General features: G+C 45.7%; 1 protein-coding gene across 11 annotated transcripts in view; it reads right to left on the bottom strand.

Annotated features, from left to right (window-relative positions):
* The window catches only part of DGKG (diacylglycerol kinase gamma), a 227,318-nt gene that overhangs the window by 42,321 nt on the left and 168,620 nt on the right, over positions 1-16,377 (bottom strand). For 10 of the 11 annotated variants that reach the window (XR_012095538.1, XM_073023373.1, XM_037988478.2 and 7 more), the window contains one exon: positions 11,669-11,846. Coding sequence is in view for 9 of the 11 variants with exons in the window: in XM_073023373.1 (XP_072879474.1) it covers positions 11,669-11,846 (178 nt within the window). In the remaining 2 variants the exon portion in view is untranslated. Of the gene's footprint in view, positions 1-11,668; positions 11,847-16,377 lie in introns of those variants that run through there. The other variant, XR_005237244.2, reaches the window with a different exon arrangement.

The following is a 16,377-nucleotide window of genomic DNA, read 5'->3' as shown; positions in this document are numbered from 1 at the left end:
CTGTTGGTGGGGAGAGGTTTGAGTGTGGAGGCAGGCAGGAAGAGGCTGAGCTTGTTGGGAGAAGGAGCAGGGGTCCTGCTGGGTGGTTTGTGGGGAGGGAGGAATCACCTGTGTGGCAGTGTCCTCTGTCCACCCCTTACTTACTCTTGGCTCTGTCCATTCTTCCCTTTGGGCTACTAACTCTCAGTTTGAGGTCCTGGAGCTGGAAGCCCGCATTCTGCATTAGTCTCCTTACTGGCCTCGTTGCCACCAGGTTCTTTCCCTTCCTTGCCTCGTTGCCACCAGGTTCTTTCCCTTCCTTCTAATCCAAACTGCACGTGACTCTCAGATCCTATTGCTCCTGGGAAAAACCTTCATCTCTTCTTATTATTCAAAGGATCATGTTCAAACTACATGAACGGTCTCCATCTTCTAGTCTTTGCTTTGCTACTTCTGTGTTTCAGTGCCCAACCCATGTTGCCTTTCTTTTACTTACTATCTTTTCAAATCTTTTCGAGCTGCCAGGACTAACACACATGCATTTCATCTTGTTCATTCATTTGTTCATCAAACATTTGTTGATCACCTACTAGGTGCACTGCATGGTGCTGGGCAGCTGGGGCACATGTTCTGAAGGGGAGGCCTCCTTGCCTCCCACACTCTTTTTTTTTTTTGAGACAGAGTCTCTCTCTGTTGCCCAGACTGGAGTGCAGTGGCACAATCTTGGCTCACTGCAAGCTCTGCCTCCCGGGTTCATGCCATTCTCCTGCCTCAGCCTCCCAAGTAGCTGGGACTATAGGTGCCCGCCACCATGCCTGGCTCACTTTTTTGTATTTTTAGTAGAGACGGGGTTTCACCATGTTAGCCAGGATGGTCTTGAGCTCCTGACCTCTTGATCTGCCCGTCTTGGCCTCCCAAAGTGTTGGGGTTACAGGCGTGAGCCACCACACTCGGCCACCTCCCACTCTCTTACAAACTCGTGTCTTCCATTCCATGGTGCTTGCCCATTATGCCAATATTAACATGATTGTTCTACAGATATTTCTTACATATAAATAGTAGATTGTCAACTACTCGAGGCCTGGACCACATTGCATTTTTGTCCCCTCCTCTGCAGACTTGGAGCACCTTAGATACTTGAAGACGGGTTTGAGTTCAAGCTCTATCACGTGTTATCTGTGTGATTTTGGCCCAGTCACTTAATCCCACTGAGCTTCAGTTATGTCCTGAGACACAAAATGGATTAAATAATTATGCAATGGTTTTGTCCCATAAGTAGGTATTCAATAAATAACAGCCCAACATATATTTGCTGATTAAGAAGATTAAACACTGCTATGGACTGAATGTTTGTGTTCCCCTCCCCCCATATTCATATGTTGAAGCCCTAATTTCCAATATGATGGTATTTGGAGGTGGGGCCTTAGGAACATAATCATATTATGAGGGTGGAGTCCTTGTGAATGTGATTAGTTCCTTTATAAGAAGAGATTGGGAGAGATGATCTCTCCACACGAGGATACAGCAGGAAGCGTCCATCTGCAAACCAGGAAGAGGACTCTCACCAGGAACCAAGTGTGCTTGTGGCTTGATCTTGGACTTCCCAGCCTCCAGAACTGTGGGAGATCAATTTCTGTAGTTTAAACCACACAGTCCATGGTATTCTGTTACAGAAGCCCAACTCACTAAGAAAAACACTTCTTGCACCAAATAGAAACAGACCAAAGAGAATACCAACATTCAGGCTGTGCAGAGCATGTGGCCAGGATGGACTTTTGCTGTGGGATGGATCTTAGGTGGTGCCCAATATTAAATGGTCTATGAATTTCTGCAGGGGAACAGAGACCAGTTTGGGGGTCAAGATGGGCAAGTGCAAGAGGGAAAAACTAAGGTGTCTAGTCCTGCCAAAGAGCCTAGCCTAGAATTTTCTTCTGTATGTGAAAAGTGAAAGGTTCCTTGGTTCTGTGGTTCTATTTTGAGCAGCAAACCTCCTGAGGCAGGAATTCAGTTGGAGTTCAACTCCAGCTCGAACCTGTGTGAGCAAGTTTTTCCTCTGCAGATGCTGAGCAGCCTCCTGAGGCACGTTTCCACCTCTCCAGGCCCTCCCAGGTCTTGGAGAAGGGAGTGGGAGAGGGGAGGAGACACAGCTGGAGTCAGTCTTCCTCATTCAGACATCAGCTGAGAAAGAGTGAATGATTACTTCACTTGAATTTCCAGTGAATTTGAGTTGGGTCAGGACCAGCCAGAAACTGGGAGGCTGGGGTGGGGTTGGGGTGGTTACTCTGGGGTTTGTAGAAAGAATTGTACGTTTGGAATACTAGGACTTGGGTCCAGTACCAGATGCACCAATTAGTGTGACCTTTGATAGATCAATTAACCTCCCTGGGCTTCCTTTTTCTAATTTATGAAGTTTATTCTTGGTATTTGTTGGAGGAGAAACCAGACCTACTAGCGCAGTGCTTCTCAAAAACTTCAGTGTACGTGTGATCGCCAGCAGATCTTGTTGAAATGCAGATTCTCCTTCAGCAGGCCTGGTGTGGGACTTGAGAGTCTGTGCTTCTGACACACACTCATGCAAGGCCAGGGCTCCTGGTTCATGGACCACATGGTGTTCTAGTGCAGGGATTGACTAACCATGGTTTGAGGATCAAATCCAACCTACTGTTTGCTTTTGTAAATAAAGTTTTATCAGAACACAGCCATGCCCGTTCATTTAAATATTGCATATGGTGGTTTTCATGCTAAGTGGACAGAGCTGAGTAGTTGCATCAGAGACTGTATAATGCACACAGCCTAATTATTTTAATAGTTACAACATGGCCCTTTACAGAGAAGGTTTGCCAACCCCTGCTGTAGAGGACTGAGGATTGGTCTGTGTGAGCCAGAAGGTCTGCATTTCTATCTGGGTTTGGCCAAGGGCAAGCCACTTCACCTTGCTGGTACTCACTTTCCTTATCCAGGGAACAAAATAATATCTACGCTTCCTTATCCAGGGAACAAAATAATATCTACATTTCTAGGCAGCCTGTGATTCTGGGATTTCAATATTACATAGAAAACATCATAGTTTCTATAGAAACAGGCATCTGAGAACCACGTTGAATGGCCTGCATTTGGAAGCTGCAAAAACATACCTGGCCTAACCCCGCAGAGTCTAGCAAGGCAGATCCCATCAGATGCCATGAGAGGTCTATGGAAACAGACCACAGCTACTCTCTGATGTTGAGTCAGCTGGGAATAGAAATGGGCTTGAGAGGAGGGAAGAGTGAGAATTGGAGGCTGGCCTCCTGAGCTCCAGTACAGGTGCATGCTGGCAGAGGGGCTCTGGCACAGCGCATGCCAGCATCACTCACACAAAGTCATTCTTGCTGAGAGACCAACTCAAAAACAATTCCCTAACTCACTGCTCCATGTGCTCCTGACTGGGTGCATTTGGTCAACCAATATTAACAAGCCCTTTCGAGGCCTCCGAGACTCTGCAAGGCACAGGGATACAGAAGGGTTTATGACATCTGGGGCCTCCTGGGGGCCTCGCAGTCTGATGGGAGAAACACCATGTAAATAAATAATTATATGAGAGTTCCTCAAGCCAGCCGTGAAGGGAAACACGTGACTCTGGGTCTCCAGCTTGGGCAACAGGTGAGACATCAATAAGGCAGGGAACATGGGTACGGGAAGAGGCAGTGTTTTTAAAAGGGGGAAGGATGTGTAAAGATGGGGAAGATAATGACTAGTTTGGGGCATGTTGATTTCAACGTGGGCTGCTTGAAGGACTAAATGACAAAGCTGTGAATTCCTATGAAAAGCAAAACAGCGTCTCTGTAGGCCTGCAAATGTTGAACGGGAGTGACATATATGTTGCCATGGTTACTTCCCAGAGCTGAGAAGAGTCCCAGTGCACACACCCATAGTACTTCTGGGGCTCTCTGGGGGTTACCTGCCTTGCTCTGTCTCGGCCCACAGGAGAGACCTGGGCCAGAGAGGATCTCTGTTAAATGCAAACTTTTTAGGAACATTTTTATTTTCTCTCAACTCGGAAGAGTGGTGGCTGATCATTTCTCACTGTGACTGTCAAATCTCCACTGAATGGGAAAATTGGGAATCTACAGACCTGGACAGCTCCTGAGCCCCTGAGGCCACATTCTGGTACGGCTTCATAAAGGTGAAAAGAAAGCCATGAGAAACAGTGAACTCGTGCTCACGATTATTTTGGTGTCTCAATTGATCTCTAGTTCCTCACCTGGGAGAATGAATCTGAGATGGCTGGATGGCATCCCATTCCTTTGCTTTGGGATTCAGAGCATAATCCATACAATTAGTGAGAAACCACACAGGTACAGTGCTCAGACAGAGTGAACCATATGTGCTTGCAAAGTAGCAGAGCCAAGGTATTGCCCTTCTCAGGTAAATTGTCCACATCTAGGAGGGCAGATCTGATGACTGCACATATTTGCCTGAAGAGTGCTTGTGCCTGCTCTGCTCAGTTGGTTTGAGTGCAGGCTAGTGAGGCCACATGAGCTACACACTGGCTTGCTGGCCTTGCTTGGGTTCTTTCTGGGTAGATCAGCAATTCTTAGCACTTAGCACAGTTCCTAATTATATGCCTGTCTATGGGATTATTTTATTGAGGCCTGGCTCCCCCACTCCCAATGGCTATAAAGACTATGTTTGTTTTTGGTTTTGTTCACCATTGTACCATGGTGCCTGGCACTTGGTGGGGGCTTTGTTAAGTATGTGTTGAATAAACTGACAGGAAGCCTGTCTCCACTGCTGGGAAAATGACTCAAAGTAAACACTACCGAGGGTATCTGTCTCCCTGTCTTTGTTTACCAAGAATTGCAAAAAGTATTATCTAGTGAGATGCTGGGGAGATTTTGTGCTACCCATTTATAACCTTCTCTAGGGGCTGGGCGCAGTGGCTCACACCTGTAATCCCAGCACTTTTGGAGGCTGAGGCAGGCGGATCACCTGAGGTCAGGAGTTTGAAGCCAGTCTGGCCAACATGGCAAAACCCAGTCTTTACTAAAAATACAAAAATTAGCCAGGCATGGCGGCAGACGCCTGTAAGCCCGGCTACTTGGGAGGCTCAGGCAGGAGAAACACTTGAACCTGGGAGGCAGAGGTTGCAGTGAGCCAAGACTGCGCCATTGTACTCCAGCCTGGGCAAAAAGAGAGAAACTACGTCTCAAAACAATAAAATAAAACAAAATATAAAATAAAATAAAATAAATAAAATAAAACCTTTTATAGGACACACCATTTGTAGTTCAAATAAGATTGACCAAGAAATCACTGAAAGGAAAGTTGCTTTAGTATCAGACAGCCAGAGGGGCCAGGTGTGGATAACACAGGCTCAAGACCACCGCTGGCTTGAAACTGAAGGCTGGATAGGAGCGGGTATGAGGATCAGTGAAGAGGCTGAGAAAATATGCAGGAAGCCTCTGCCTTTATATTTTAGGCTGGGGCCAGAGAGAAACAATGGCATAGCTCCCCAGGACTTTGCTCCTCAACCCCAGGGGGACCGACCCAGCCTTGTGCCATGCCCTTGGTGCTTCCCCAGGATCCAAGACTGGGCACCCTCTCCCTCCCCTTGCTTCACTGGACAGCCAGCTCAGGTGGAACTCCACATGGGCAACAACAGCCAAACGTGTAGGCACAGAGCTGATACACAGCCCTAGAATTACAGGTTGTTAGAGCCACAGGCAATTTAAAAACAATAGATCAAATCCTGAAGCCGTAGTCAAGAGAGTGAAATTCTAAATTTGGCCCCTTTCTTATAATGTTCTAAATACCTTCCCCCACACCTAACAATAATTCTGATTACTGCTGACCAAGTGCTCACCAAGTTCCAGGCACTCTGCTGAGTCTCTACATGGATGATCTCTTTTAACCCTCAAAACAAGGCTGAGGGAGGGAGACCATACTTGTTTCCATCTTGTAAGCATTGAAATGGAGGCTGGAGATGTCCAGCGGCTCATCGAATCCATGGCTGGTGGTGAGAAGCTCTGGGTCTTCTGAATTCTAGTTCAATGGTGAGTACCTACTCTACCCTCTCTCAATTGCAAGTCCTCTAAGCTATATTTGAATTACCTATTTAAAGATGGCCAGCACATCTTACTTATCAAATGAGTTTATAATAGCTCCATGAAATTGAATTCTCAGCCTCAAAAATACTCACATGTAACTCTAAGATTTTTTTTTCTTAAGACTTTTCCACTAAGTGCCTGTTCCTGTCCTGCTCCAGAATCTACTGCCCACTGGCAAACCGGAGGCAAGATTCCTTACCCTCTCTGCCCTCTTCCAACAAATGTTTCTGTAGAACACATGTGCATCAGGCAGGGTAGAAGGCTTTGAAGGGGATACAAAGATAAAAAACACATGATCCTCATTTTCCAGGTAGTGGCAGGGAAAACATATGATGAGAACACACATGCCCCTGACACAGGCCAACTTCGATTAGTGTACTGATGAGATAGAAGGCAAAATTAAGTGCTCAGGGAAATCACAGGCTGGGCTCGCTTCCAGCAGGGAGATGGTCATTAGGTAGGCCTTGCAGAGGGAGCAGAATTTCAACAAGTAGTTGTGGAGCCTCTCCTTGGACTAGGATTAAATACTTACTATTTCCTGAGTGCGAGGCTTATGCAAGACACAGAGTAGGCTCCCTAACACATTTTCTGAACACTAGCCGCTTGGGCTAGGCTAGGAGTCATGGGCTTGAATTTTGGTTCTGATGCCACCACTGAATGTAAATTGTATAAATCCTACCCTTTCTCTGGGCCTTTTATTTTCCCCAACTATGAAATAGGAATATGGAGGAGGCTGGATATATCCTTGCTCATGGGTTTCTGGTTAGGATTATACTAAGTGAATACATGCAAAATTATTTTCAAGCCAAAATGAAATAGAAATACAAGAGACTGTTTCTCACTATTCTTATTGTTGTTACAAAGACTAAAAAATAACAAATTCCGTATGCTTCTCATGTAGCTAAAAGCCTTTTTTGGAGTGGGTAGGGCAACTACTTGAGGCCAGGCACAGGGGATACAAAGATTAATAACACCCAGCCTCTATCCTTGGAATCTGGAAGGTCTAGGAAAGGAGATAGTAGGTACAATTGGTAATATAAGTTTAATGTGCTACTACAAAGGCTGGGCTAGAGTTTGGCAGGAACTCTGCTCTTTCTTTTTTTTTTTTTTTTGAGATGAAGTTTCATTCTTGTTGCCCAGGCTGGAGTGCAATGGTGCGATCTCGGCTCACTGCAACCTCTGCCTTCTGGGTTTAAGCGATTGTCCTGCCTCAGCCTCCCGAGTAGCTGGGATTACAGGCATGCACCACCATGCCCAGCTAATTTTGTATTTTTAGTAGAGATGTGGTTTCTCCATGTTGGTCAGTCTGGTCTCGAACTCCCAACCTCAGGCGATCCACCTGCTTCGGCCTCCCAATGTGTTGGGATTACAGGTGTGAGCCACCGTGCCTGGCCGAGCTCTGCTCTTAGTGGTAGTGCAGGTGGATAGTAATGCTTAGGACAAGAACTTCAAATGTGAATCAACTGGCATTCTCCAACACAAAATAGAATTAAAGGCATAGGGACTTTTTTTTTTAAAGTTTGAGCTTATTATACTATGTTCCAGGCACTTTCACATCCATCATCTTCCTAATAAGCCATGTATTATTATGCCAGTTTTACAGATGAGGAAGCTGAGACTCAGGGTGGTTGGGTAATTTCCAAGATCTATAAAACTAGAAGCATAAAGGCAAAATTTAAACCCAGATTATCTAACTGTAAGCATGGGGCTTTTCCCAATACCCCTTGTTGCTTTCTTATCAGCCAATGTTTCTATAGAACCCATTCCATGCTAACCTTGAATGACCTTCTTACTCGGATTGCTTTTCCCAGGAGAAAGACTAATCTTTGATAGAGTGCAGTGGTGTGATCTCAGTTCACTGCAACCTCCATCCACTGTGTTCAAGCAATTCTCCTGCCTCAGCCTCCCTAGTAGCTGGGATTACAGGCATGTGCTACCATGCCTGGCTAATTTTTGTAGTTTTAGTAGAGATGGGGTTTCACCATTTTGGCCAGGCTGGTCTCAAACCCCTGACCTCAAGTGATTCGCCTGCCTTGGCCCCCCAAAGTGCTGGAATTACAGGTGTGAGACACTGCGCCCGGCCTGATGAGAGAGATTTTACAGTAACCCCTCCCATCATCATTTCCTCTTCCACTTCCTATGATAAACTAATTCCCTCCTACTGTGCTCTCCTGACTTCTCCCTCTCCTCCAACCCCAGCGAAACTGCCAAGGAGTTAAGAATCACAATACATGAGGAGGCTGCAGAGAGAGCACCCTGCCTCCTCAGCCATTAGCCTACAAATCTCAGGACAAAATACACTGAGAGAAGGGAGAAATTTGAATACAATTCTGTCTAAGAAAGAGTTCACATAGACCAAAATCTGACTATGCCTTAATTTTGCAGAACTGTAAGGAATCTTAAAATATAATTATCAGACTTGCTTATTTTACAGATTCAGAAAACTGAGACTCAAGAAGGGGAAAGGACTTGCCTCAAGTCACACACTAGCAATAGGCAGAGTCTGGACTGGAACTCCAGTCCTCTGACTCCCAGGCGAATGCTTTTTCACTAAAATACATTGCCTCTTTAGCTTTTCCCATTAACAACTCAACTTACATGAGATCATAGCCCTTTCAAGAAGAAAGCTCAGTACTGGTATCTCTGCAAAGCCCAGAAGTCAGTGCCCCACTCTGATCAGCTGATGTGCTCATCTAAAGAACAGGAAGTGGTTTCACTTCTAGCTCTGAAAGCACATTGTAGGGGTGAGAAAGGGGGATTTGGGGAAGAGAGTTCCTGTACATGATAGTCAAAAGCAATCAGCAGACACTTTGGTCTTGCTTGAAGAAGGGGAAGATATAAGGTCAGACATGTAAGGGGAAGATAAAGGTTGTCCTTGATCAGCACATGATTTCATCAAGAGCTTCCCCCAGCCGCAGGGTGGTGGAGAGTGGAAGTGGGGAGGGGGGAGGGTGGTGGTGGGGATTCGGCTCTGCTCATTCCCTTCTCTGCTCTGAGGGAGCTAGATACCAGAGTGGGGGCTGAGATAGGAGCACCAGGGTAGGAAAATTTGCAGGAACTTGATACAACCTTCAATGTTTCCTCCACCCTCCCTTAGCACCCATAACTTCCCCTGTCAAGAGAGGAAGAAAGAACACATTATTCAGCTTTACACACTGAAAAGTTTACTGTGTGAAATAAAGGAGACTTAAGAGGTCAACAGAAGCTGGGCACGGTAGGTCACACCTGTAATCCCAGCACTTTGGGAGGCTGAGGCGGGTGGATCACCTGAGGGCAGGAGTTTGACACCAGCCTTGTCAACATGGAGAAACCCCATCTCTATTACAAATAGAGAAAAAGTATCCGGGCATGGTGGCGCACACCTGTAATCCCAGCTACTCAGGAGGCTGAGGCATGAGAATTGCTTGAACCTGAAAGGAGGAGGTTACAGTGAGCCATCATGCACCACTGCACTCTAGCCTGGGTGACCGAGTGAGACGCTGTCTCAAAAAAAAAAAAAAAAAAAAAAAAAGAGGTCAGCAATTCCTGAATCCTCTCTTAAAGGACAGAGGTGTGGAGATGATGTTTCCTGATGACCTGGCCTGGAATATAACAATCTGATTGTCAAATAGATGGGTGTGAAACAAGAGAATAACCTCCCCAACCCCCGCATTGATGTCAGGGGAGTTTTGTTTTCTTCTAGTGGCAGGATCACATCCCACCTTAGTACTAACAGCCTGGGACATCAAAGCACACAGACACAGAGCCATGGAATGCCAGGCACGGGAGAGACTGCGGGCATTTGCCTGTAGCAATGGTGCTCCAACCTGGCAGCCCATCAGAGTCATCTGGGGAGCTCATCAAAATTGAGATTCCCAGGAACCAGCCCAGAGATTGATTAGGTAAATCTGGGCTGGGGTACACAAATCTTCATTTTCAACAAGCAGCTGGTTTAAGAACCAAGGATCTGGTTCAACCCCATCCATCCACCTATCAAAACTTTGATACAAGATACTGCTTTTACAGTAAAGAAAACTGAGGTGCCAAAAATAGGTTAGTAGCGGGACTTGAACTAGAATTTGTTCCTCTTCCTGCTGGTATGGTGTCTCTGCCAGTGCTCTTACACCTGGCTTTCTCTTCCAGCCCACATGTCCATTGAGGACCTGTGAGGACCCGTGAGCCCACAGGGGAATCAGCTGCCAGGAGCTTTGATTGAATCTCTCCATTTAGATCACTGGTGGAAAATGGCTACTTTTGAGGCTGGGGTAGAGGTGGTTTTAAGGACATTCTCAGAAAGCTGTGTTCTGTATTCTGGTGAGTTAAAAGTGGAAGGCCCAGCTGGTGGCCTCTAAAGCATACTACCCAGTTGTTCCAGACAGAAAGAATAGTTGGTTCATGGGAGCAGCCTGCTGTGTTGGAGGAACCAGAGTGGCAGAGGCAGAGTGAGCAATGGAGAGAGTGGCAGAAGAGGAGGTCTGGGAGGTAATGGGAAGCCAAAACATACGGGACCCTCTAGGCCACGTGATCTTTGGCTTTTTCTCCAAGCCACTGCAGAATTTTGAGAAGAGGAGTGTCATAACCTGACTGCTCTGATGTGGTGGTGAGAACAGGTTACCTACGGCAGTGGGATAGAAGCAAGGAACCCAGTGAGGAAGCTTTGCAGTAATTCAGGAGACAGAGGATGGCGGCTCAGATCAAGATGGCAGGAATACAGGTAGTGAGACATGGTTGAATCCTGGATGTTTTTTAAAAGTAGAGTTAACGGATTTTCTGATGGACTGGCTATGAGATGTGAGATAAAAAGGGGAGTCAAGGATGATGCCAAGCATTTGGCTCTAGTGATGGGAAGGCTGGAGTTACCAACTGAAAGGAAGAAGACTGTAGGTGGAGAAGGTTTGGGGGAGGGACAGCAGAGCTCTGCATTGGACATACCAAGTTTGAGGTGTCTGCTAAACACACAAGGGAAGTACCGCACAGGCTGCTGGACACAGGAGCCTGGAGCTCAGGGAAGACTCGAGACAGGCTAGAGGCATCATTGAGTATACACATGGTATTTAAATAAAGTCTTATGACTGGATGAGGTGATCAAGGGATTAAGTACAGGCAGTGAAGAAAAGAGGGTCAAGGACCCTGCCTGGAGACCCTCCAGTATCAAGAGGTCAGAGAGAAATGAGACCGAGAAGGAGTGAGGGAGGAGGAGGGAGGGAGGAGGAAAACGATGAGCAAGTCAAGTCCTAGAAGCCAAGTGGACCAAGCGTTTCCAGGAAGAGGGAGTGATCAGCTGGGTCACATGCCACTGACAGCTGTGGCAAGATGAGGGTTAGGAACTGACGATTGGATTTAGCTATTGGAGAACTGGTAACCTTGACAGAGGTAGCAGTTGACTCTGAACCTCATGGAGCCCCACAGTTTGACAACTGACTGTCATTGAAGACACCCTTATTGTGAATTTTTGTCTTCTGGATTAAGTTGTAAACTTTGCAACATCGGATGACGAGTCAGCATATGCGCAGAGCACAGAGTCCTTGCTGGGCTGTGGGGCCTTATGAAGCCCGTTGACACCCACCTGAGGGCTCCTACCACTGGGCATTGACCTGAAGCAATTATCCTCATTCCTGGCTTACCTTGAACGCAGAATTTCAGTTCTTTGGGGTCAGTGACACCCTTCCTGCTTTCCCGGATCACGGCCCGGTTCTTCTTGTTTTCTCCCCAGAGATTGGTGCCTCCGTACATGCTGGGAATGTTGAGAATGGCAATGCCTTCCAGGAAGATGTTGCTCAGGTCCACCCCAACCCCATCACACTGGAGGACAGAGAGAAAAGGCCATCTGTTAGTGTCCTCAGTGTGTCACAACCCAAGGTGCTCTGTGTGTGTGTGTGTGTGTGTGTGTGGTGGGTACTCTCTTAAAGGATGTGACAGGTCCTCAGCCACCACCCTGCCACTGTAAGAGGAGAAGTCATGGGCAAAGTCGCTCAGACTTAATGCTTTGACCACTGCAGTGAGACAAGAGATCCAGTCCTGGTCAGCTCTGGGGAAGACAGCACAAGGCTCCAGGGGTCATCTTTAGGTCTAGAAGTGCTTTAGGGCTGGTTCTCAAGTCAATTGTCAAACTGTTCTCCAGTCTAATCTCATTATCATCAATCTTGCCCCTTCCTAACCATTAGAAGATTTAGTGGAACTGAATTCAGAACCTAACAAATGACAGAATTTTTTTTTTTTTTTTTTTTTTTAGATGGAGTCTCACTCTGTCACCCTGGCTGGAGTGCAGTGACACAATCTTGGCTCACTACAACCTCCACCTTCTGGTTTCAAGTGATTCTCCTGCCTCAGCCTCCCAAGTAGCTGTGATTACAGGCACCCACCATCACGCCTGGCTAGTTTTTGTATTTTTAGTAGAGACGGGGTTTCACTATGTTGGCCAGGCTGGTCTCAAACTCCTGACCTCATGATCTGCCTGCCTCGGCCTACCAAAGTGCTGGGGTTACAGGAGTGAGCCACCACGCCTGGTCAGAAATTTTTTGTTTTACCCCCTCCTATTTTATCTCTCTGTGAGAAGCACAAGACTTTAAGCTTTGGAAGGCTTTCAGAATCTGCCTGTCTCCTGTATCTGTATCATAAGTGCAATTTTGGCATACGTGTTTGCTGAAGGAGCAGAGTTTCTTTATCCAATCTCCACAACTTGCAATCCCCACCAGGTATGAAAAGTCAGAAGGCTTGAATTTTCATCTCGCATGTCTATAAAGTCAGCCCACTTTGGCATCGTGCTTACCAACACAGCAAGAAATATCAGCTCTGATCCTTGTTCCTCAGGATAGTAGGTAGTTTATTTCACTTACAGAAGCAAACACTGGACCCAGAGAGTTGAGCTAAGTTATCCAAGATTGCACAGCTAATAAATAACAGAGCAGGGGTTCAAAGTTGGGGGCTTTGACTACAAAGTACATGGTCTTTATCTTGTTTATTGTGAGAAAGAAAAAACCAAATGCATACAATAAAAACCCACTGTCTCTGAGGTTATGTACAAACCCAAACTTCCAGAGACTTATCAATAGAGGAGGACTAGAAAGGCATTGTTGCCATCAGAGGAGGACTCGAAGGCTTGTTGCCATTCATAGTGACTCATCTCCTGATTTCTTCGCAGGTCTTACATTATGTTATCTTGTTTCCCCAACTACAAGATGGAATACACTGAGCATCTCTGGTAACTGGGAACTCATTTTTTCACTGAGAAGTTCTGATAATTTGAGAGGTCTCTTTATGTTGATCTGGATTCTCTCTCACTCTTGTTTCCACCGGTTGGTCCTGTTCTCTCTTCTGAACTCATACAGACCGACCCTCCTTCCTCCTCCATGGGCCACCCCCAAGACATATGATGATGATGATGATGATGACGATGATGATGATCACCATCGTGCACATGTATTAAGCACTGCCATCTACCACACACAATTTTATACACATCTCATTGATTATCTTCGTAATAATCCTATAAGTTAGTTACTATGACTATCCTCTTTCTACACTGGGGAAACTGAGGCACAGAGGAGGTTAAATAACTTGCCCAAAGTTCACAACTTACAAGTGGAAGTACATGGATTTAAGGGCAGGCAGTCAGAGCCCAAGTCTTTTATTTCTCCTCCCTCTCACACTACCAGGTTGTGCCACCTCTGGACTGTCAACTCTCTTCATCTTCTCCCATGGGACTTGGTTTTCAGATCTTTTCCCATCCTGGCTGCCCTATTTTGCACACACTGTAGTTTGTTACCCTGCTATTTGGCAAGGTCCCTAGCATTGAAAACAACACCAATGATGGGATCTGATGGGGGCAGGTGGCTACCACACCAGTACTTCTTGTGGCTGAAATTTTATGATACTATCCTGCCCCAGAAATGAGATGACGTGCAAAGCTCATGTAAGAGTTCAGCACGTTATCCATTATCATTATCCTTATCCTTATTATTCAATATGATCAAGGTTGCACTGGCCCTTTTGTTAGCGACTAGATGACAACATCACTTCAGCTTAAATGGGTGGTCATCTTTGTTGCCCAGACCATCTCATGATCCTATTTTTCATCCAATTCTTTGCCATTCTGAACCTGTGTAGATTTAAAAAAATAACATAGACATAAAACTTTACATTTATGTTAATTAATTGCATCTGACTTTCAGCCCAAATTTCCTCTAGTCTACCCAGTTTACTTCCAATCTTCATTCTGTGACCTTCTGTCATAGCGTTCCCATCATTTGGGGATTAAGTCATTAATATGTGTGCATAAAAGGAAAAAACAGTGATCAAGCCCTCTCCTTGGTCAGTTTAACACCAAACATTATGCGTTAACATCCCTAGGGGTATGGCTGCCCTATCGGAGCTGCATCTTCTGGACTGGACTGTCACCCAGCCTACTTTTTATTATAAGACAGACTGATGGAATTCAGAGATGAGAGGCACATAAGGGAAGATGCCGCTCATCTTTCATGCCTCATCTTTCATAAATGAGCCCCAGTGAGGTTAAGAAACTTCCCCGTGGTCATCTAACTTATTAATGGTAGAACTAGATATGTGTCCAGGTCTCCAGACCTCAATCTTGTGTTCTTTCCACGAAAACATAAAACACTGTGCCGAGATCAAACAGCGTTTCCTAAATGACCACCCTGCAACCTCTATCAGAAAAGGAATAAGAAAACTCAATTAAGTCACCAATATCTCTGTGCAAAGCCTAAATACTTGGTTACTAATCTACTCTAGAATCTTGCCAGGGATCAGAATAAAGTGTATCAGTCTGTGGTTTCCAGAATGTACCCTATTCTTATTTTTTGAACACTGAAGCCATATTTGTCTGCCTCTTATTGGCTAGAACCTACTCTGTTTTCTGGATTTGTCAAAGCGGCCCCTAAATGACATCTACAGGCTTGTCCGGCAACTTGGATTCAAATGTGTGTGTGTTTTTCAAAGCCAGTTAGTTCTCCACTGATCTACCTTGGGCTCTAGTATCCACCTTTGGCATCTCTTCTTCCATTTTTAGTTTAAGGCCACTCTCTTTGGAAAAGATGAAAACTCTTCCAGAATGGCAAAGTCCTGTTGAGCTATACTTTCTAGGTTCTTTTTTGCTTCAAATGTTGTCTAGCGTTCAGCTTGGCCTTCAGTGAGCCTGAAGCCAGGCTCGTAGCTCTGAGTTGCTTTTGTGTGTTCCTACCTGGTTGCATGCCCAGGCTCTGCCTTTGTGTGTATGTGCACAGTTCCCTGAAAGCATGGGCTCAACCAGCTCTCTCTGTTGCTGTCACATTGATTGAAAAACAAAAACCAACTCCTTTTTCTTTTCTTTTCAATGTGATTCATGACTTCTTAGAAACTTATTTTGGAATGTCTTCTACCCTCCTATCCTTCATACACACATTCCTAATTAGGGATTTAGGCTGGAGTCCCATTGGATCACACTTTCTTTTCTTCTTTTTTTTTTTTTTGAGACAGAGTTTTGCTCTTGTTGCCCAGGGTGGAGTGTGGTAGCGTGATCTTGGCTCACTGCAACCTCCGCCTCCTGGGTTCAAGCGATTTTCCTGCCTTGGCCTTCTGAAGTAGCTGTGATTACAGGCACCTGCCACCATGCCCAGCTAATTTTTTTTGTATTTTTAGTTGAGATGGGGTTTCACAATATTGGCCAGCCTGGTCTGGAACTCCTGACCTCAGGTGATCCACCCCCCTTGGCCTCCCGGCCTGACCTACACTTTCTTTTATTCTTGTCACCCTCAAGATGAAGCGGCCACTTTCCCCGTCTTGGTTGTAGTTGCTTCTACATCATCTCAATTTATTCATTGTTGGTCAAAACATCCCTTTCCCTTCTAAGCAGTAATAATAATAATATTAGCAACTCATGCTAGTTGAGAGCTTCCTAGGGCACTGTGCTGGGATTCACCCACAGCATCTCTTGGGATCTTTACATGAACATGATGAGGGAGGCAGCATTGCTACCCCCAACTGACAGGGCCTCTTAGGGGTTAAGATGCTTGCTCAAGGCGCCATAGCTTCCCACTCTACAAGATGGCAGAGCCAGGATGCAAACCCAGGAAGGCAGATGCCAGATCCTACGCTGGAGATGAGTCAGTGAGGCAAATCGGGATTTTTGCTGATGCTAGGCTTATAGCAAAATTAAACTTCCAGCTGTTTGAATAATTGAGATCTCCCACTACTGCTCTATCTTATTGAGTGCTTAGAGCAATGCCTGGCACATCAATGTTGGATATTAATATTATTATATCTTGCCTCCACACCAGGTTTGTTTTTTAAAAAAGTACATCACCAGCACAGTCCTTGACAAACAGTATTCCACAAAGTC

This window comes from Chlorocebus sabaeus, chromosome 15, assembly GCF_047675955.1.
Source record: "Chlorocebus sabaeus isolate Y175 chromosome 15, mChlSab1.0.hap1, whole genome shotgun sequence".
NCBI classification, from domain to species: domain Eukaryota; kingdom Metazoa; phylum Chordata; class Mammalia; order Primates; family Cercopithecidae; genus Chlorocebus; species Chlorocebus sabaeus.
The sequence above is the reverse complement of the archived record's forward strand: the minus strand, read 5'-3'. Positions and strand labels throughout refer to the sequence as shown.